Source organism: Drosophila persimilis, unplaced genomic scaffold (assembly GCF_003286085.1).
Source record: "Drosophila persimilis strain 14011-0111.01,24,50 unplaced genomic scaffold, DperRS2 tig00000191-arrow-pilon, whole genome shotgun sequence".
NCBI lineage: Eukaryota > Metazoa > Arthropoda > Insecta > Diptera > Drosophilidae > Drosophila > Drosophila persimilis.
The window spans coordinates 7,099,720-7,117,468 of record NW_020825298.1 but is presented as its reverse complement, the minus strand read 5'-3'; the positions used below and the strand labels follow the sequence as shown (position 1 = coordinate 7,117,468).

Below are 17,749 nucleotides of genomic sequence, written 5' to 3'. Positions count from 1 at the left end.
AGATATTCAAATGCGGGGTATACAGGTTTTTGGGGTGCAATTTTGCACCAACTAATTCTGAAAACATATTGCAAATAATTGCCGTTCTCTGTTCTTTTAGAAAACGATTCCAACTTTGAGAAAAATAAAATTTCAATCGGGCACTAAAATGGAATAAAAATAAAAGGCTATGATAGAGGCTTCTACCCGCGTTCTAATATGAATTTTATATGTATTTTATGTTCGCCCTAGTCGGACCCCCACTGCATAGATCTCGACGAACCCCCTCGCTTTCCATAAGCGGATGCTGCTCGGCTCTCACTTTTCCAATGCCATCTTTTGTATAAAATTTGGGTTTTCTTTTTTCAAGGGAGTTTTTTTCCCCCTGTTCCTTTAGAATACCCTACAAATATAGATATGGTATATCCATTTTTTAAAGCAATTTATGTAGCCCCAAGGCATGGGTAATTTCAGAAGATATTTGGCTAAAATGAACCACCAATCATCCGTTCCCTCGCAAACTCTCACTCTCAGAGATCTTCCCTCACGGAGTAGCTTAGCAGGCGGCTTATAAAGTGGTCAGGGGAAGGATTCTATGTTATGCCACGAGTTGATAAGTTGTTAAGGTATACATCTACAAAAAAAAACCCCTTACACATTACAAAGGATCGAAATTTTTATAAAATATCGCACTCTTAAAATCCTATTCCACAAATTATATTTTTGATTTCTTTTTCCATAATTTTCCATCCCACATAAAAGAGTATCTAAAGCGTTTCCATGCCTTCTTTCTGTTCGTTTCTTGTATTTTTCTCTCTCCCTCTTTTTTCACTCTTGCATATCCTTCATCGCCTTGTCCCTTGGCCACATTTTGGCGTTACAGCCATTCAAGTTTTTTTTTCCCTCTCTCGTATATTTTTTTGTGGATTGCATAAACGAAATTTACATTTTAATTGCATAGAAATTGTGTGGCTTTGTGTTTAATCTATTTCCTTCCTCCGAAAAATATTGAATATCAAATGGGAGTTGGTGGAAGACTAGAGGAATAACAAGGACATGCATATATATCAAATATAATTGCACACAAAAAAAAACACAAGGAAAGGGAACTTTTGGCGAATAAATTTCCATTAGGAAGCTCTTCGGTTCGCCCAACTAAGAAAGAAATAAATTCCAACACCCCTCAATAAAAGGCACAAAGGACGAAACCAATTTCAACAAAACTTGCGGCTCATTTATCAACTCTCGAACGGTATGGCACGGCACGGAAAAGGAGGGGGGATGGGGCTCTGGGGGGATGGATGGACAATAGTTCGTACAGGTTAATAAATCGATAAGACATGAAAGCCACAGAAATGACCTCCAGAAGCAGCAGCAGCAGCAGCAAGCCAATAAAATGAGCCGCACACAAAAAAAAAATTAAGGCCCAAGGAAGAACTACAAGAGAAACATAAATTTTCATGTTGAGGCAATAAAAAGGACATGTTTTTTTTTTGTGTGTGTCCTTCTCCAACAACAACATAATCACGAGCATAAAAATAAGGCAAAAAGCGGCAGGGAGAAAGAGAGAGAGAGAGAGAGTACTTTGAAAATTATTTGCATTTTTACACACACAGACACACACATTTTTTGGGGGTCAAGCGAAGGACACAAACGACGAAAAGCGTACGAGGGAAATATGAATGGATGTCCATTATAGTGCTCCTCCTCCTTTAACCCATATGCATGGGTGTGCGTGTGTGTGTGTGTGTGGGGTTAAAAGTTTTTGATTTGAACAATGCGTATGTGTGTGTGTGTGTGTGTGTGTGTGTGGGGTGTAACTGTGATAATGGGTTTCTGTGTCGAAGAACTTTCAACTTCCTTTATTGTATTTTATGGTTCTCCCTTTTTTTTGGGGGGTGGGGGGTGGGTGTTCCCTTTTTATGATGTTTTTCCTTTATTTTTTTCGGGTCTGAGGGATGTGTGTGCTGTTTATGGACGGGTATGTGTACACAAGTAGTTTCAGTTTGATTATGATAATAATACTCGCATCTGCTGGAGAGGTGGGGGCATAGCAGGCATAGAGGGTTCAGAGAGCGATCGAGCGGGCGTTCTTTAGATGGCTGTAAGCGAGCAATTTCTATAAATATTATATGTAAATTATGCAAATCCATTTTGGAGCCTCAACCGAGTAGAGCTCAAAGGACAGATAATAAAGAAACAATGCAATTCGATTCGATGCTTTATGGATACGAAATGGGAAAAAAAAACGGAACCCAAAAAGGTTCAAGAAAATATTAAGCAGATATTGGGAGATTTTTAATCGAAATTTGAGCAGAAAAATGGAAACCAAGACAATATAAAGAGTAAAATAATGAGCATACATACATACATACATCCTAATGGTTTTATATTTTATACATTATCATTTAAAAATCGTCCTAAACCAAGTACTCTTTAATTTTAAAAACCATTTTGCAACACAATTTGTGCAAAGAATGCCCCCACCATTATGCCTAACCGCATTCACAGCTGGCTGGGAAAACCGTCACTCAGTTGGACATTCAGTCAGTCAGTCAGTCATTCAGTTGGCTTGGCAATCATTCAGTCAGTCCGTCAGAGTGTCACTCAAGCCCACAGATGCCAGGCAGGCTGGCAGGCTGGCAGGCCGGCAGGCAGTCAAGCTGTGGGACTGCATTTCCATCCAGAGTGTGCCACGAGTGCCAAGGTCTTGTCAGAAAAGATGCTGCGAAATGCGAATGGAAATGCCCTTTCCCTGACCCCCAAACAACAACAGCCTCCTTCTCCTTCTCCGCCCTCCCTCTGTTTGGCCGCAAAGTGTGAAGTTATTTCACTAAAAACCAATTCATTTGCATAAAATGGCAACTAGCCCCAGAGACACCATTACGACGATCCCGAGGTGCCAGGGTCCCGGAGTCTATGAAACTGGGGCCGCCTTCTCGGGGCTGGCTCTCAGATTAGAGAATGCCATGGTTATGCCATCAGCCTCCTCGGCCCCTCCTCTAAATGGGTGTCGGAGCATCCCCCCTCCGACTGCTGCATCTGCAGCTATGTGGGTAAATGGCACACACCTCCCCCTCCCGCCTCCTCCCCTTTTCGATGTGGAAATGCATTAGGCAGGGAAAAAAGAATTTTATGCGGGTCCAGTGTGTAGGCCAGGGGCCATAGGCAGTGTGGCTTTTGTGGCCAGGATTCAGGAGGCGGAATGCAGGACCAGGACCAGGGCCAGGACTGGTCTGGTCTGGCCTGGTTTGGCCTGGCTGCTGGCTGCTGCATGCACATTTTTTGGGTCAAAGCAATTAAAGGTTATAAATTCTCGCTCTCTCTTTCTGTTTGCGAAAAATTACATTATTTTTTGTGTGAATTTCTTTTATTTTTTTTTTTGGTTTTTGGTTAAATATTCTATATGCCGCAGTCACGTGCAGGGCAGGCCACGTGGGGCTGGCGAGGCAGTTCATTTAACGTTTAATTTAGCAGAAAATTAAAGACCAGTTAAAATTTGCATGGCAATTTGGCCAAAGAGATTTATGGAGTAACAAACGATAGTGATACGCAGGAGGGGGATAGAGGTCCATGGCAGGGACGAGGAAGGCTTGGCCTTTGATGTATGGATGGAACGTGTTAGAGATAAGAGAGAGAGACAGAGGGAGAGAGAGAGATGTGTTAACACTTTGAATAGATGATTGAAGCAGGGGATTGGAGTACTGATTAGAAAAGCCTCCAGGAATCGATTGTATTTGCTATTAAACTAAGGGCTAGGCCTTGACTGCTAAGCCACGCTGTGAAAGATAGTGCTAAAGAAAGAGAGAGAGAGAGAGGGGTAGATCGACATTTATTATTCGAATATTCTTTATAACTCTAAAACTGCATATTATGTCCATATTATACCCAATGTTTCTTGAATTCCAGCAGATGATCGCCCTTTACTACCAAGCTACTCTGGGAGGGAACTGCTAAGCTACTCTGTGAAAGATAGTGTGGCAGAAAAATCAGCCATTATTTCCCATTTTTCCATTCCCAGAACTCAAACACTTTCCATTGCCCCAAAACCAAAGGGAACTGCTATGCTACTCTGTGAAAGAGAAGCCACGGGAAATAGTTTTCCTCAACTAAATGTCAAAACTTTCACTAGTTCCCTTTTCAAACACTTTCCATGGCCCAAAAACGAGTACAAATGTCCATCAAAAGCTGTCATTTGGTTCTCAATCAGACATCTGCCATCTTTCTCTCTTCACACGTTTCTACACACAGCCAGAGGCACACACACACACACACAAGCACGAGGAAAATTAAGTGTAAAATATAAATTTTCACTTTTCTCATATCGAGAGGAAAGGACAATGTCCTTTTTTTGGTACTGGTCGGTCGAGTGTATTAAACAGGAAAAGTGTCAGGCGGCCAAGCAACACGTGTATGTCATGGGACTCAACCCCACACGAAGGACACCACACATTTAACATTTTTGCAGAGAAAAGCAGCCACGCCTCCTCTTTCTGCCCCTCTCTCCGTCTCTCTCTCTCTCTCTCTCTTTGTCGCTCTTTGGGCGTTAATAATGTTGAAGTCAAGTGTAAATTTGTGGCCAAGTGACGAGTGTGCGACTGTGGGTGTGTGTGCTGGACATTTCCAGGTGATATAAAGGCCAGAAACAAGGCTTTAAATATGTGTTTGCCAGCTGCTGTGTGTTTTTTTTCCGCTTTTCCGCTTTTGGTTTGGCATCCAACAGATAATGAAATGCAGAGCCGGAAATTGTGTGTGTGTTGAAGGAGAGGTTCGTGGCAGATTTCCATGCAATTGACATTAAAGTTTCAAAAGAGCCAAAATGCCATGCATTTTTGACATCAATTTGATCGCAGGAAGCTATTTCTCTGGCATTTTCTTAAACCTCTTAAATCCCTTAAAGGCTAGGCCTCGCACGTTTCGAATTTGGTTTTTGGCAACAATAAAGACGAATTTTTGGGTCATGGGCAATTTGCTTAATGACAACGTTTTCTTGGCAATTTGATGTCTCTCTATCTGCCTGCCTGCCCCCCGCCCCCACAATCCCAGGCCCAATCCTCCGACGAATGCGAATGCGAATGACGACGACGACGACGATGTGCGCCCAATAAATTGCTTTAATTACCCAATTTTAAAAGGCAGCAGAAGGAGGAGGCAGATGGCTGCAGATAGGCTGCCAGACCAGAGATGCACGAGAGAGATACATTGTAATGTGAATGTAAGGCAATTTGGTCAGCGCACCTTGAACAGGCGAGCGGGGTCCTGGCCAACTCCTGCGACAAGGTAGATAACACTCAACATCAACAGACCATCAATAAGAGAGTGCCACAGGATGGGGAGGAGGAGGAGGAGAGGTCGCAGCCAGACACCGTACAGCGTACACGACAGGTGACTGAGCAACAACTGAAGCTGAGAGTTGATAGAGATGGCACTGGGATAAGATCATCGTGCCTGGGCGGGAATTTTAATGAAGATACAAAGATATTCGATGCTTCGGGGGGGCTTTAATTCTGCCTATTCGGCTTCGTTCGGTCTGTTTCGGTCCCGAGAATGCAATAACAAAGTACACAGCCTTTGGCGATGCACACAACCATTTCGATGTCATGCAGAACACGACTCAAAAACAGTCTGATTAGACACACAAATAAAGGATATGCCACATCGAGTAGATCCCATGAAAAGTTATATTACGAGCCATACCAATATTTTAGATACTTATGTAATATTTACTTATGTGAGCGAGTATTTCATCAAGTATTTCAATTGTCTAATCATCGTACTACATAAATATATCAATAAATTGCAAATACAATTAGTTCCCATCAGATTATCATCATCATACTGACCAAAAATTGTCATAAAATATCCCCTAAATCCACCCATACATCGCATAGAATTGAATCAGACTAAGAACCCGTGACTACCCAAGAATTCAACATAAAAATCACGCTCCCATCTCTAGCCAGAGCATGCCTCGGAGCAGTGCAAGGAGCAGGAGTGGAGTATACGACCATAAGTGGAAAGGAAGGTGGTGTATGTGGAGTACGTTTTCGACTCCTACCTGGCACCGAATACGGTGATGGATGCGACGATGGCAGCCAATATGCTGAATTTATTGGCGGATAGGATTTATGCGTGCCGTGGTGTGGCCTTCTTGCCCCCGTGCCACAGCCAGTGCCAGTGCCACAGCCAGTGCCAGTGCCAGATACTGAGGCTGATGCGAACGTGAACGCTGAAGCTGAAGCTGACGCTGACGCTGTTGCTGGCGATGACGACGACGATGATGATGATGGGGTCGTGGAGAAGACTGGCAAGGACAATGCAGCTGCAATGTCGATATTATTGGATAAATTCCCAATTACTGACGATAATTGACTGGCGCTGTTGCTGATGATGATGGCTACATTCTCAGGTTCCTCCGACTCTCCAGGAGTGGTGTATATTCCTCCTACTCCACCTCCTCCTCCTCCTTCTGATGCTGCTACTGTTGTTGTTGGTTCGGCTGTTCCGTTTACGCCTTCGCATTCGATGAATACTTCTCCTGCGGCTCTGCCTTCTGCTGATTTTTGGCTATTTACGAAACCGATTGCAGCTGAATTATTTATCATGTCAGATGATGATGACAACGACGAAGAAGAGAGAATTCTTGAAAATATTTCACACTTATGCACACACACACACACATCCACAAACAGTCAACACACACACAGATACACACACACACACAGAGAGAAAAAAAAGATATATATCAGAGAGAGCGTTAAAAACAAGAACAAGAATCGATTGAGTGGAGTGGAAAATTCAATAAGTAAATATCATAAATATTAAACACGACGGAATATACTACGGACGTAATACGGAATACGGAATACGGGATATGTATTCAACTCAATTATCATCCAGTTAACACTTCTCAGACGCTGGGCTTGTACTGTTGTTGTTGTTGTTTTTTCTTTATATTTTTTATATCAATATTTTTTAAAGAACACGCAACGTTTTTTTAATCATTAATTATTTCTCTTTTGGTCTCTTTCTTTTATTTATTTTTTAGCCACGCACAATTAAATATATATTCAAGTTTTTTTTTTACTTTTGAAACGTTTAACGTACAACAATCAGATATACGAATATATATGGAACACAAATGGTTATAGTTTTATAAACAATCAAGTATTGTGAGTCTTTTTTTTTTTGCTTCTTTTAGTTTGGCTTTTTTCGCACTTTTCAGCGTGTGATTTCTGTTTGAGTTTCAATCAATTGCTGGCATCGAGAGTTCGTTCGCTCGTTCGTTCGCTCCCTGTGAGTGCTGCAATTGATGCCGGCTGCCGTCGTCGTCCTCTGCTTTTATAGATCCGTTAATTCAATCTACTAATTATAGTTGTTATACAAAGAATTGGCTGGCGCTTGACCGATCGTATCGTTTCGGATTGAGGCATGCGGCCGGCATTTACTTTGATTGTAGTTCTTTCTTCTTTTTTTTTGGGAGGAGGAAGAGGTGGATATGGCTTGCTCTTTCACAGGGTGGCTTTGCTTTCCCTAGCTTGGATCGTTTCTTATATATTTTAGAACATTTTCCGCCTTTTTTTATGGATTTTTCTTTAAATTTTTGATGTCAGAAATTGCTTATAAAACTGAATCCAACATAGATCCTAATAGTGATAGCTGCCACAGATATAGGCCGTATTTTTATGAATTTGTTTCTAATATTGTATTATTTACTGTCTTTTAATTTTTATGAAAATGTCTTTAGCATCCCTGGAAGTCAACAAACAGATGCCCAGTGATCCAAAGACCTAACTGATCCATCTATTTGTCTATTAATTTCATTAATTCCAAGTACTTTTCTTTCCCAAATTTTTCTGTAGTTCGTGTTTATAGAACCCTACTATAAAGGACACCTAAAGCTGAAGTTGTATCAAAGACTATACACTGTAATAAAGCCCCAAAAGGTCTCCCTCAAAATGAATATCAATACCAAAAAACAGTTTCCCATTTCCAGAACAAACTTCTCCTTAGAAATTAAACCCGCACTCACATTCATGGATCTTTTCCTTCCAAAAAAAACTCCCGTTTAAACACCCTGTAGGTGGCAGGACAGGCTGTTGTGTTGTATTTTCCACTGTAGTACAGTATGCACTCTTTTTGTCACTTCACTTTCACAGCCGGCGGCCCATCACCGATGTCTGGCTGTCTGTCTGCCTGTCTGTCTGTCTCCTCGTCGTTTCACGGTGATTTAAATAAATTCTTTTGTATTCAAAGGTTTTTTCTTCCTTTTGTTATTTTGGTTCTTTTGGTATTTTGCGTATTGGCAAAACTCGAATCACTAAAAATAAATTGACATCAATCAGAGACGGAGAGACAGAGAGAGACAGAGAGAGAGAGGCTGGGTCTGGGCGGAGGCGACACCGATGGCAACTAATTAAGCAACGTCACACATGCAACATCCATTAATGAAAAGGCAACAAATGGATACCGAACCGAACCGAAACGAAACGAAGGATGAATGTACAGAGAGAGATTCCGAATTGTTACATTTGGTATTTAAATACCAAACAATAGACCAAAGCGAGAAAAAACGCCAAAAGAGAAATTGGAATTCTAGCACGTAAATCGAGAACCGAGGGGAAATAATAAATCAAGTAGATTGTGGATTGGGTGTCTCGTCGTCTCGTCGTCTCTCGATTCGAACTGATTGACGTCGGAGCTGCAACTAAACGTTGCCGCTGCCACGGACCATGGAAATATCACATCTCATTCCATCTCTCTACGGAATGGTGGATCTCCTCTCAATCTAGATCTAGATCTCGTGAGGAAATACTTGGAAAAACTTGTTTCGAAATATAGTTCGCTCTTTCAAATGACTCTTAATGTGGCTTTAGATTTGTTTAGTTTTTTTATTCAGCTCTGAATTTGAGATGTGTGTGTGCAAATATTCTCTTGGCTCATTCGCACCTCCTCCACTAATGGTTGTTGCCGTTGTTGTTGTTGTTGTTATTTTTTTGCGGTTGCTAATGAGTTAATTAACACATTTTTGTGCTGTGCTCTGCCAGTTTTGTTGCTCACAAAGAAGTTGACTCTGAGCCGTGGCTCAGCAGCGATGCGTGTGTGGATCTCTTGGCCAAATGGAAATAGAACGCAGGTGGAGGGAGTTCTGTGTGTTTGTGAATGTTGGAAAAGCGGAAAATGGAGTGACGCAAATGGAAAAGTGAGACGCACAAGTGGGCGAGCAGAAAGCCTGTACAAAGAGCGGGAAAAACTCAAAAGGAAGCCTAAATAATATACCAGAAACAGGGGAAGAGTTTCAGCGCTTCAGAGCCGCTCTTTGGGTGAAAAACGAAACTGTAGAATCATAAATAATGATTAAATGTAGCTATCGATTCAATATTTTAGCCAGAATTAATAGGAAAAGACCTTCTAGGCTCATTAAACACCTGGCTTTCGAGGATTTTTAATGCTAGAGCAACTCATTTTCGAGTATTTGGTTTCAGAGGGCATAAAAAGATCGAATTTCGGTAAATAGAAATAGGTACTCAAGTTATCTTAGTGTCGAGGTACGTGTGCCGCGATTCAAACACTCCGACTGGGATCGTAGGGATTATAAGCATCAATATCTTGAAATTTTTATTTTTTAATAATTTAAAATTTAACTTTATCTTCAATTTGTATTAAAAAAAATTTAAAAAAAAAAATCCAAAATTATTTCCAAGAAAATTTGTAAAATCTATCCCGTTCCAGGAGACCTCTTTGAAAAACACTGTTCCCTTTTTCCATGTCTTATTAGTGATCTCTGGTTTTCGAGAAGAACCTACTTTCCTCCTCGGTTTCTTCGAGTATTTCCATCCCTAGAAATAGTTCCCATTATTCAGCGAAACTCCGAAAACTTATTTGGTAACAGCACCCACGGCATAGTTGATGTATAATTTCGCGTATCGTGTGTTTACACTCCACAAGCAACTTTCACCTTCTCCTTGACTTGACATCATCATCAGTCTTCATTGATTTCCATGCCACACACACACACAAACAAGAACGAGAACAAGAAATGCAAATACCATATGTAATTTGCTCAAGGTTTCGTCTACTTCCGCCGGGTACAAGTACAAGTCTTTTTTCCCGCCGTAATTTCTTGGCACATTTTGCATTTCAACGCCGCACAACACTCTGCTCTGTGGCCCTGCCGCCTGTGGCCTGTGGCCCTGCCCTGCCCTGCCATATATAATGGCTAATTTGAATTTTTATCATGTTTACAAGCAAACAATACGTGCATCATCATCATCATCATCATATTCGTCGTAGTTGAAAGTAGGAGAGATACAAGGAGGTACGCCCACCAACATTGGGCATGTGTGGAGGGGGGGTGGGGGAGGGGTGGTAGGTGGTACATCGTGGCTTCTGTTGTTCATGTTGACGCCGGGGAAAAACCTCGCACAACATTTGCATATCGATTTCATATGCAGTGAGGAAAAATTCATATGTTTTCGCGACTTTTTCCAACAACAACAATACAGTATTCTCTCTGTCTCTCTCTCACTGCTCCTCTGCTGCTCTTCTGCAAAGCAAATGCAATCCATGTGTATTTTTTGGTCGTACTTCTCTCCTGCTCCAGAAAAAAAATTGTGTGAAATAAACATAAAGATGTTTACTCCGCTCTAATTTATTTGCCAGAAGTACTCATCGATTATCTGGCAGGGATTTGTACGATATTTATGGATCGATTCATCCAATTCGAACCCATAATCCCTCATATATCCCCTGTACCGAGACACTTTTTCCCCATTTTCATCCTGCAGCAACCGTAAAGGAAATTGTAGATTATTTGCAAATTTAATAAGGCCCCCCACCCCTCCCTTCACCCTGCTCCTTTTTTCCATCCTGCAAATGGGGAAACTTGACATCGTCTCTGGGTCTCACATTTCCCTGACAGCTTTCCCCCCCACCCTTAGCTGTGTGGGAGGGTGGAGGGGACTGAAGCTCGTTCGTTGTCTGTTTTGAAGTTTGCCTGCATGTAAATTGCTCTGATTACCACGTTGCAGTTTTCCTGCACCCTCCAGACCCTCCACCCCCCCTCGCAACTCTTCATTTCCACCATTCTGTGTCTCCTTTTCTCACTTTTGCTTACTCATTTGATTCCGTTGTCTCTCGTCCCTAGTCTTCTCCGCCTTGCCTTTTACTTAACCAAATGCAAATCGCTGTTATTACTGCACTTTCCTTTGCCTTAGTCGATCCCCTACACCTCCACCTCCTGCTCCTTTCTTTTGCCTTTGTTCCGTTTAAAACACTTGAAGTATTTATGTGCTCCTTCCTGTTGTGCTGCTCCAGGGTCAGAGGAGCTATGGAGTCGCAAAGTGTCATAAAATTTGAATGCAACTTGCCTTTTTTTTTGCTTCTTGCAACAATTTGAGTGGAAATGAGAAGTCATTTGTTCGGTATTTATTGTGTGTTCGGGAAGGAAAGGAAGGTGTGTTGTGGCTCTTTCGAAGAGGAGGGTTCCTGTCAACAGTTCTACTTCTGATGATAGATCATGGGTAAACAAATCACTGGGGACTCATTTGAATTGATTAACTTGTTTTTGAGATACACCCAGAGAAAAAACAGGGGTAAAATTTGAGTTTTTAAAATTAAATTTAAAAATATATACAAAAATTTCAACAGAGAATAGTAAAAAGTAAGGTCACATTTTGACATTGATATGAGAATATTAAAAATTATATATAAGTACATATTTCTTGTTTAAAATTAATATATTTCATATTGAAAATAAATGCGATGAAAATTATATCTTGAAATTGTATTTTTTACATTTCCTTTTATTTCATATATTTTTTTTATGCTTTATGCACTTTTTATATTTTTCATAATTTTTTATATATTTGTATTAATATTTTTGTATACAATTTTATCAATATTTGTTTCATATATTTTTATTACTATTAATTTATATATTTTTTTCATAAATATTATTATTTTTATATATTTATTTTCTTTTTTATTTAGATTTGATTTATATACAAATCAAAGTGAATTCTACATCGTTTCACTATTTTTGTACTTAACAACCGAATATTTAATATATTTTGAGTGTGCTTCTTTTTCTCCGAGTGTAGCTTCAAAAAGTTTGTGGAATGGACAGCTGTCAGCTAATTAATCCTACAAAATGGATTGTCTCACATGGAATGTATATCAGAGGTTGAGTAGATTTTAAAGCAGTCCAAGGAGCACTGAAATTCAATGCATAAATTGTTCCCCAAAATGCAACACCCACACCCACCTACAGATGGTATGTTTTATTGAATACTTTTTCTGTGGAAAAACCATTATTACAACCATTTTGCAGCATCGATATATCTCGTGTTATTTCTGGATAGGCTGCTGGTGATGCTGCTGCTTCCCACGCTGACGACACTCAAGCCTTTTGCTTAAGAACATCCTCAACCTCCCCCCGCCCCACCTATAAAAGCACTTTTAAAAATGTCTAAAGAAGAAGGCCATGCCTGCTGTCTCTCTCTCTCTCGGTCTGCCAGGAATAACAATAGCAATGCCAAAGAACGTGGGAGCCCCGAGCCCAAGGAAAAACCAATCAAAGGCTCTGTCCTCTTTAGCATTGCTGCCTGCCAAAAAGTATGCAACACTTTTGCGACACTCCACCCAAAGGAGGGGAATGGAGATCCAAAGAAGAGAGCAAGAATAAAAAGTGGAGCCAAAACCAGGAAACAAAACTCGGCGACTCACTCAAGCATTTTATTAAATTGCCACCTTCCGTTTGTTGTTACGTTGAGACGACGACGACGACTCCTCCGACGACTGTCTTTTTCTATATCCAGTTTTTCGATTTCTAGGCAGACTACCCTCCCCCTACACCCCCGCCCTCCTCTGGCGGTAAACCAACAACGTTGCAAAAAATGAAAAAATATATTTCTGCCATCTTTTTTACCCCACCCCCACCCCCCATTATATCGTTTCCGCTGTTGGCCCACGAAAAAATTTTCTGTCAGCTGTTTTGTTGCTGCCTCTTTGGAGGTTAAAGTGCCAAATCACGAAACAAGCAGCAACATTTCTGAGTCTAGTTTGGGGTCTAAAGAAGAGGGATATTGAATTGCAATTTTTGGCTGTGGTGCTGCACGGTTCGAGGCGTCTCTATAATGCGCCAAATGTTGGATGGAGTCCAAAAACTTAAATTTGCATTGAATTTTTGTTTTAGGCGCAATGCGGGCGGTGGCAGCCAGCAAAAAGGCTTATCTGAAATTGAAAATTCAACAAACACACGCCAACTTCTGATCAGGGAGTGGTGAACTAGGAAATACCCTAGAATGTGTAGGGGAAACGAAAGTACAGGTAGATTTAAGAAATGAACAGAGCCTTAACAAGGGTTTCCAAACTCTTTCGGAAATGTTTGAAAAACGGATGGTCCTCGAAAGAGAGGAGATGTGGGGATGGCACCACCTACTGTACATGATTATGATTTTTTAAGGCTGATCTAACCTTCTCGGCCAAGATCGCAATCAAATTTGTTGGACCTTCCTGTTCGAACACTGCAATTATTATTTCCCTCTCTTTTTCTTGTATATTTTGGCACAGTTTTAGTTAGTATTTTACCATTTATTTGAAAGTGAAATCGATAAAGTTTTAATGTATAAACTTCCGTTTATAATGAGCTGATTCTCCCCGCTTTGTATTTTCCGCTATTTCCCGCCATGTAAGCCACACCCCGTTTGGAAAACTATCATTTCCATCATTAGAAAAAACAACAAATAAAATAGAAATAGAAAAAACAACCCAAAAATTAGTTAAGCAAACCCACGCGCACACACACTGACACAGAGAGCTAAACCCACACTGACACAGAGAGAAAGTGCCGAAAATTATTAAGCATACGCCATGTTGTACAAGGGTAATTACATATAGCTGCAGGGCCACCGCGACACCAGAACCGGAAGAGGGCCGAAGCGAGAGACAGAGACAGAGTGGGCGTGGTTGTGGTTGGCGGTGGCTTTGGCGGGGGGATTGTATTATTACTGACTTGGCAGGAAGCCGCGCAATGTCAGGGAAACTTTTTTTCCTATTTTTTTTGGTTTTTTTTACAACTTGTTAACAATAAACGCCGCTAGAGGTCGCCCAATTAAAAATGGCATTCCCTCGCTCTACGCTATGCGCGCTCTCGCTCTATCGCCACTCCCCCTCCGCCCTCCCACTCCTCTATCCCTGTGTGTGTGTGGGTAAAAGTCAACATTTTTGTGGTCACTTAAGCAGATTAATATCATGGGTATAATTAAAAGAAGCAAAACCCCCCGAAGCGTGGACAGGATGGAGGAGAGAAGCTTCCTGCCCGGGCAGCAAAAATTAACATAAATTACGACAAAAATTTCGCCAAGTTTTTGTTGTTCGTTTTTGTTAAACATTTTGCTGGCTCACATAATTGATGGTTTTTAATTAACTGCCAAGTGACCGACAACTGACAGGGCCAGAAAGTTCAGGACAAAAGGCAGCCGCCAAAGGGTGACAGACGGACAGAGACAGAGCGACACCGAATGAATGAAAAGTTCAATGAAAAATCCGTTTAAAAAACAATTCGGTTCGCACTGTTTGATTGGTTGGGACGGTACTCTCCTATAGTTTCCCTTTTCCCCTTCTCTGACCATCCCATTGCATGCCTTCTCTTTCCTACCTTCCCACTGCATGCTCTCCCTTTCCCACCTTCCCACTGTATGCCCTCCCCTCCTCCCGCCACTGCATGCTCTCCCTTTCCACCCACCTTTCTACCATTCTCTTCTCTGTCCCACTCTTTCTTTTGGGCCATTGTGGCATGACAATAAAAACTGTCAAAAAGTATTGCCCGCTTTTAGGCTGCCCGCGTTTTTCCCCGCACGAAATTTCCATAACAAAACTCGCTCGGAGATCGGTGGTCACTCTCTGTCACATTCACTTTCTCTTTTGCGCTCTTTGTTCTGTCAGCTGTTTGAATTTCTATATTCTATATATTCCTTTCATACGTGGAATGTGTTCCAGAATCTAATTCCACTAGAAATTTGAGGAAATGCATAAACAAAAGTTTACCATAAAAAAAAAATTGCCAAAAATGTTCTACCAATTTTTTTGTAGAGAATTTTTTTGAAATTTATTCTCTATATATTTCCAAAAAACTTTAAACATTTTTGACTCTAAAGGAAATCAAAATGGGAAATGGAAAATCAATTTTCAAAACACTTTCTCTTTGGGCGATGTGACCGTGCCACCGTAACCCCAATTTATATTTTGTTCTGTGGCACAACACAGACACGTCCACGCACACACCGACAGACACATTTCTCACGCCCCGCTGGTCACTTTGTGCCACGCGTTTTGTTGATTTGTTGGCGGTTTCCAAATGTTTTCGGGCTGCCCGCAGAAACGCATTTATTCACCGAATTTTGTGTATTTTTCTAGCAAAAAGAAAATAACAAAAAAAAAAACTTACCATTGCGATTCTCACTATCGGCGGGCTTCATTTGAATGGGATGATACATCTGCAAGAAAAAAGAAGGCGGGAAATTAAGTGTGAAAAATATTGGCAAAATGTGGGGGAAATATTTTTGGTAGATTTTTCGAAACCATCAAAATGAAGCCTTTGTTCCTTTGCTGGCCGTTATTCTCGGGCCTTTGCCTAGAGAGAGGGAGAGAGATGGCGTTCGAAAGAGACTCGCCCAGAGATTTCATAAGAGCGAGGGGTCACAGATCAAAGATCATAACTACAGACATTTTGTCCTGCCATTGGGCAAATCCTTGCACATTCAAAGCCCTCCACTTTCTCTTGTTAAAATCCAATCCCCAAAGGGCCCCGCCATTCTTCCATTTTAATCACATTTGAAATATTAGAGCGCAATATGCTCGGCATTCCCCGCGCCAAAAAACGGACGAAGGACGCGATTAATTTACACAGCTTTAGACCGAAATGCAGTCACCGAAAACCCACTGCAGTTGAAGGCACAGAGACTGGGAGAGGGTTGTGCTTCACTTAAGCTGCATAATGAATGGAATGCGGGCAAGCAGCGGGCAAAGGAGCCTCCGCCTGGCAGCAGCGCCGCCGCAGAGGAGGAGGAACACAAAGCCTCTGCCTAAATCCTTGACAAAAGCCAAACACATTTATTCAGCGGTCGCTACAAACGGTCGCAGGACTCGGGCAAAGGATGGGTGCGGGGTGGGGAAGGTTGGAGGGTTGGAGGGTTTGTTCCCTCGGAAAAATCCTAAAATATGCGTTGGACTTTGCAGCGTGTTTTAAATGTAATTTTTCGCACACAACGTCTTCTAATTAAAACGAGCTTAAAGCTCGTCCTTTGCCACCACCGGCACGCCCCTTTTTTCCGCACACCAACACACCGAATGGGCACGAGGCCAACGCATTCGCAACACTGAGAGAAAATAGGTCATCAACAAAATACACGCATCAGCGAGACTCGTATAGAGCAATCATGCACACGACATGCAATTTGTTTTTTGTATTTTTGTGCATTCTCTTTTGAATCAATCGCTTCGGCGTTTCAATCATCAATGTACAGTATATTCCCTATTCAAGATTAGATTTTAATAGATTTTCACGCTCAGTGTAGAAATGGCCGCGTGACTGGCGGACACAAGCCCTCACGATGTGAATAGAGGAGTCACGTGTTCAGCTCTAGGGCTGGGGAGGGACCTACCTACCGCGAGGCTAATGGCGCGTGATTTATTGGCAACAGGCGGTGAACGGCGAACGGGGGAACGGGAGAACGACGACAGTCTACGCTAGAAGGCAATGTCCTTGTGCTTCCCCTTCCCGGTGTACCACTGGCACCTGGACTGGCCGTAAATAATACACGCAACGCGACTGCTTACAAATTGCACTAGTCCAAGTCAACCATCGCCTCCTCCCCCTCGAAGCCTTCGTTTCATTTGCTTCTCTTTCGTTCCCACTTTGGGCTCGCTTCCTACTCTGCCCCATTCCTTCTTCTTATTTTGGCCAATTTATTTATAAGCAGGAAGTAGCAATTACCAGTCAAACACAGGCGGCATACACACCCACAACCCACGGAGGGGGTGTCCTCGGCCTGGGGCTCCTTTGGCTCACTGTGTCAACTGGTTTCGTGGTTGACTGTTCTGGCGGCTTTCACCTAATTGGTTGAAATATCGCCGAGAACTGTTTTCTATTGGGGCAATTATCGGTTCGCCTGCACTTAATCAGCAGCCAAAAGTTGGGTCATGAAATGCAGGGCTTTCAGCGATAAATTATCGATGAAAATGAAATGAGAACGAGCTTTTATTTGATTGAAAAAAGATTGATAATAAAGTGACTTAAAAGATTTGGTTGCGAATAGCATAGTGGTTTATAGTTGATCGATTTATTATCGATACATTTTTAGACATTCACATACTTCTAAGCTATTTTGTGTATCGACATTTCGATATATCCATCAATCACTCAAGCTTAAAGTCCGATTCATTCATAATTCTTAAATCAACTAATAAATAACAACAATCCTTCATAGCCACCCGTTCCACCCAGTCAATTTTATATTTTTCCCATTCATTCTGGCCTTTTAGGTTATCTCCCCCATTGGTGTGTCAATACCAATCGAAAGCCACCATCCCTTTCCACAGAAATTTCACCAATCAACATGAATAACCGAAAACATTTTCCGATAACAATCGCAAATTGTGCAAGAAAATTACAAGCCAGCGTCAAAGCCTGTCAGCCCGTCCAACGGAAAAAAAGGCAACCGGCAACCGGCAACCACAATCAAATGCAGCACGCACATGTCCCTGTTAT

At 41.7% G+C, this 17,749-nt stretch overlaps 1 protein-coding gene across 4 annotated transcripts in view; it reads right to left on the bottom strand.

Moving 5' to 3' along the window:
- LOC6588688 (CUGBP Elav-like family member 2) overlaps positions 1-17,749 on the bottom strand; it is a 96,249-nt gene that overhangs the window by 21,673 nt on the left and 56,827 nt on the right. For all 4 annotated transcript variants that reach the window (XM_026989149.1, XM_026989150.1, XM_026989151.1 and 1 more), the window contains exon 4: positions 15,428-15,476. In XM_026989149.1, the coding sequence (XP_026844950.1) occupies positions 15,428-15,476 (49 nt within the window). The remainder of the gene's footprint in view (positions 1-15,427; positions 15,477-17,749) is intronic.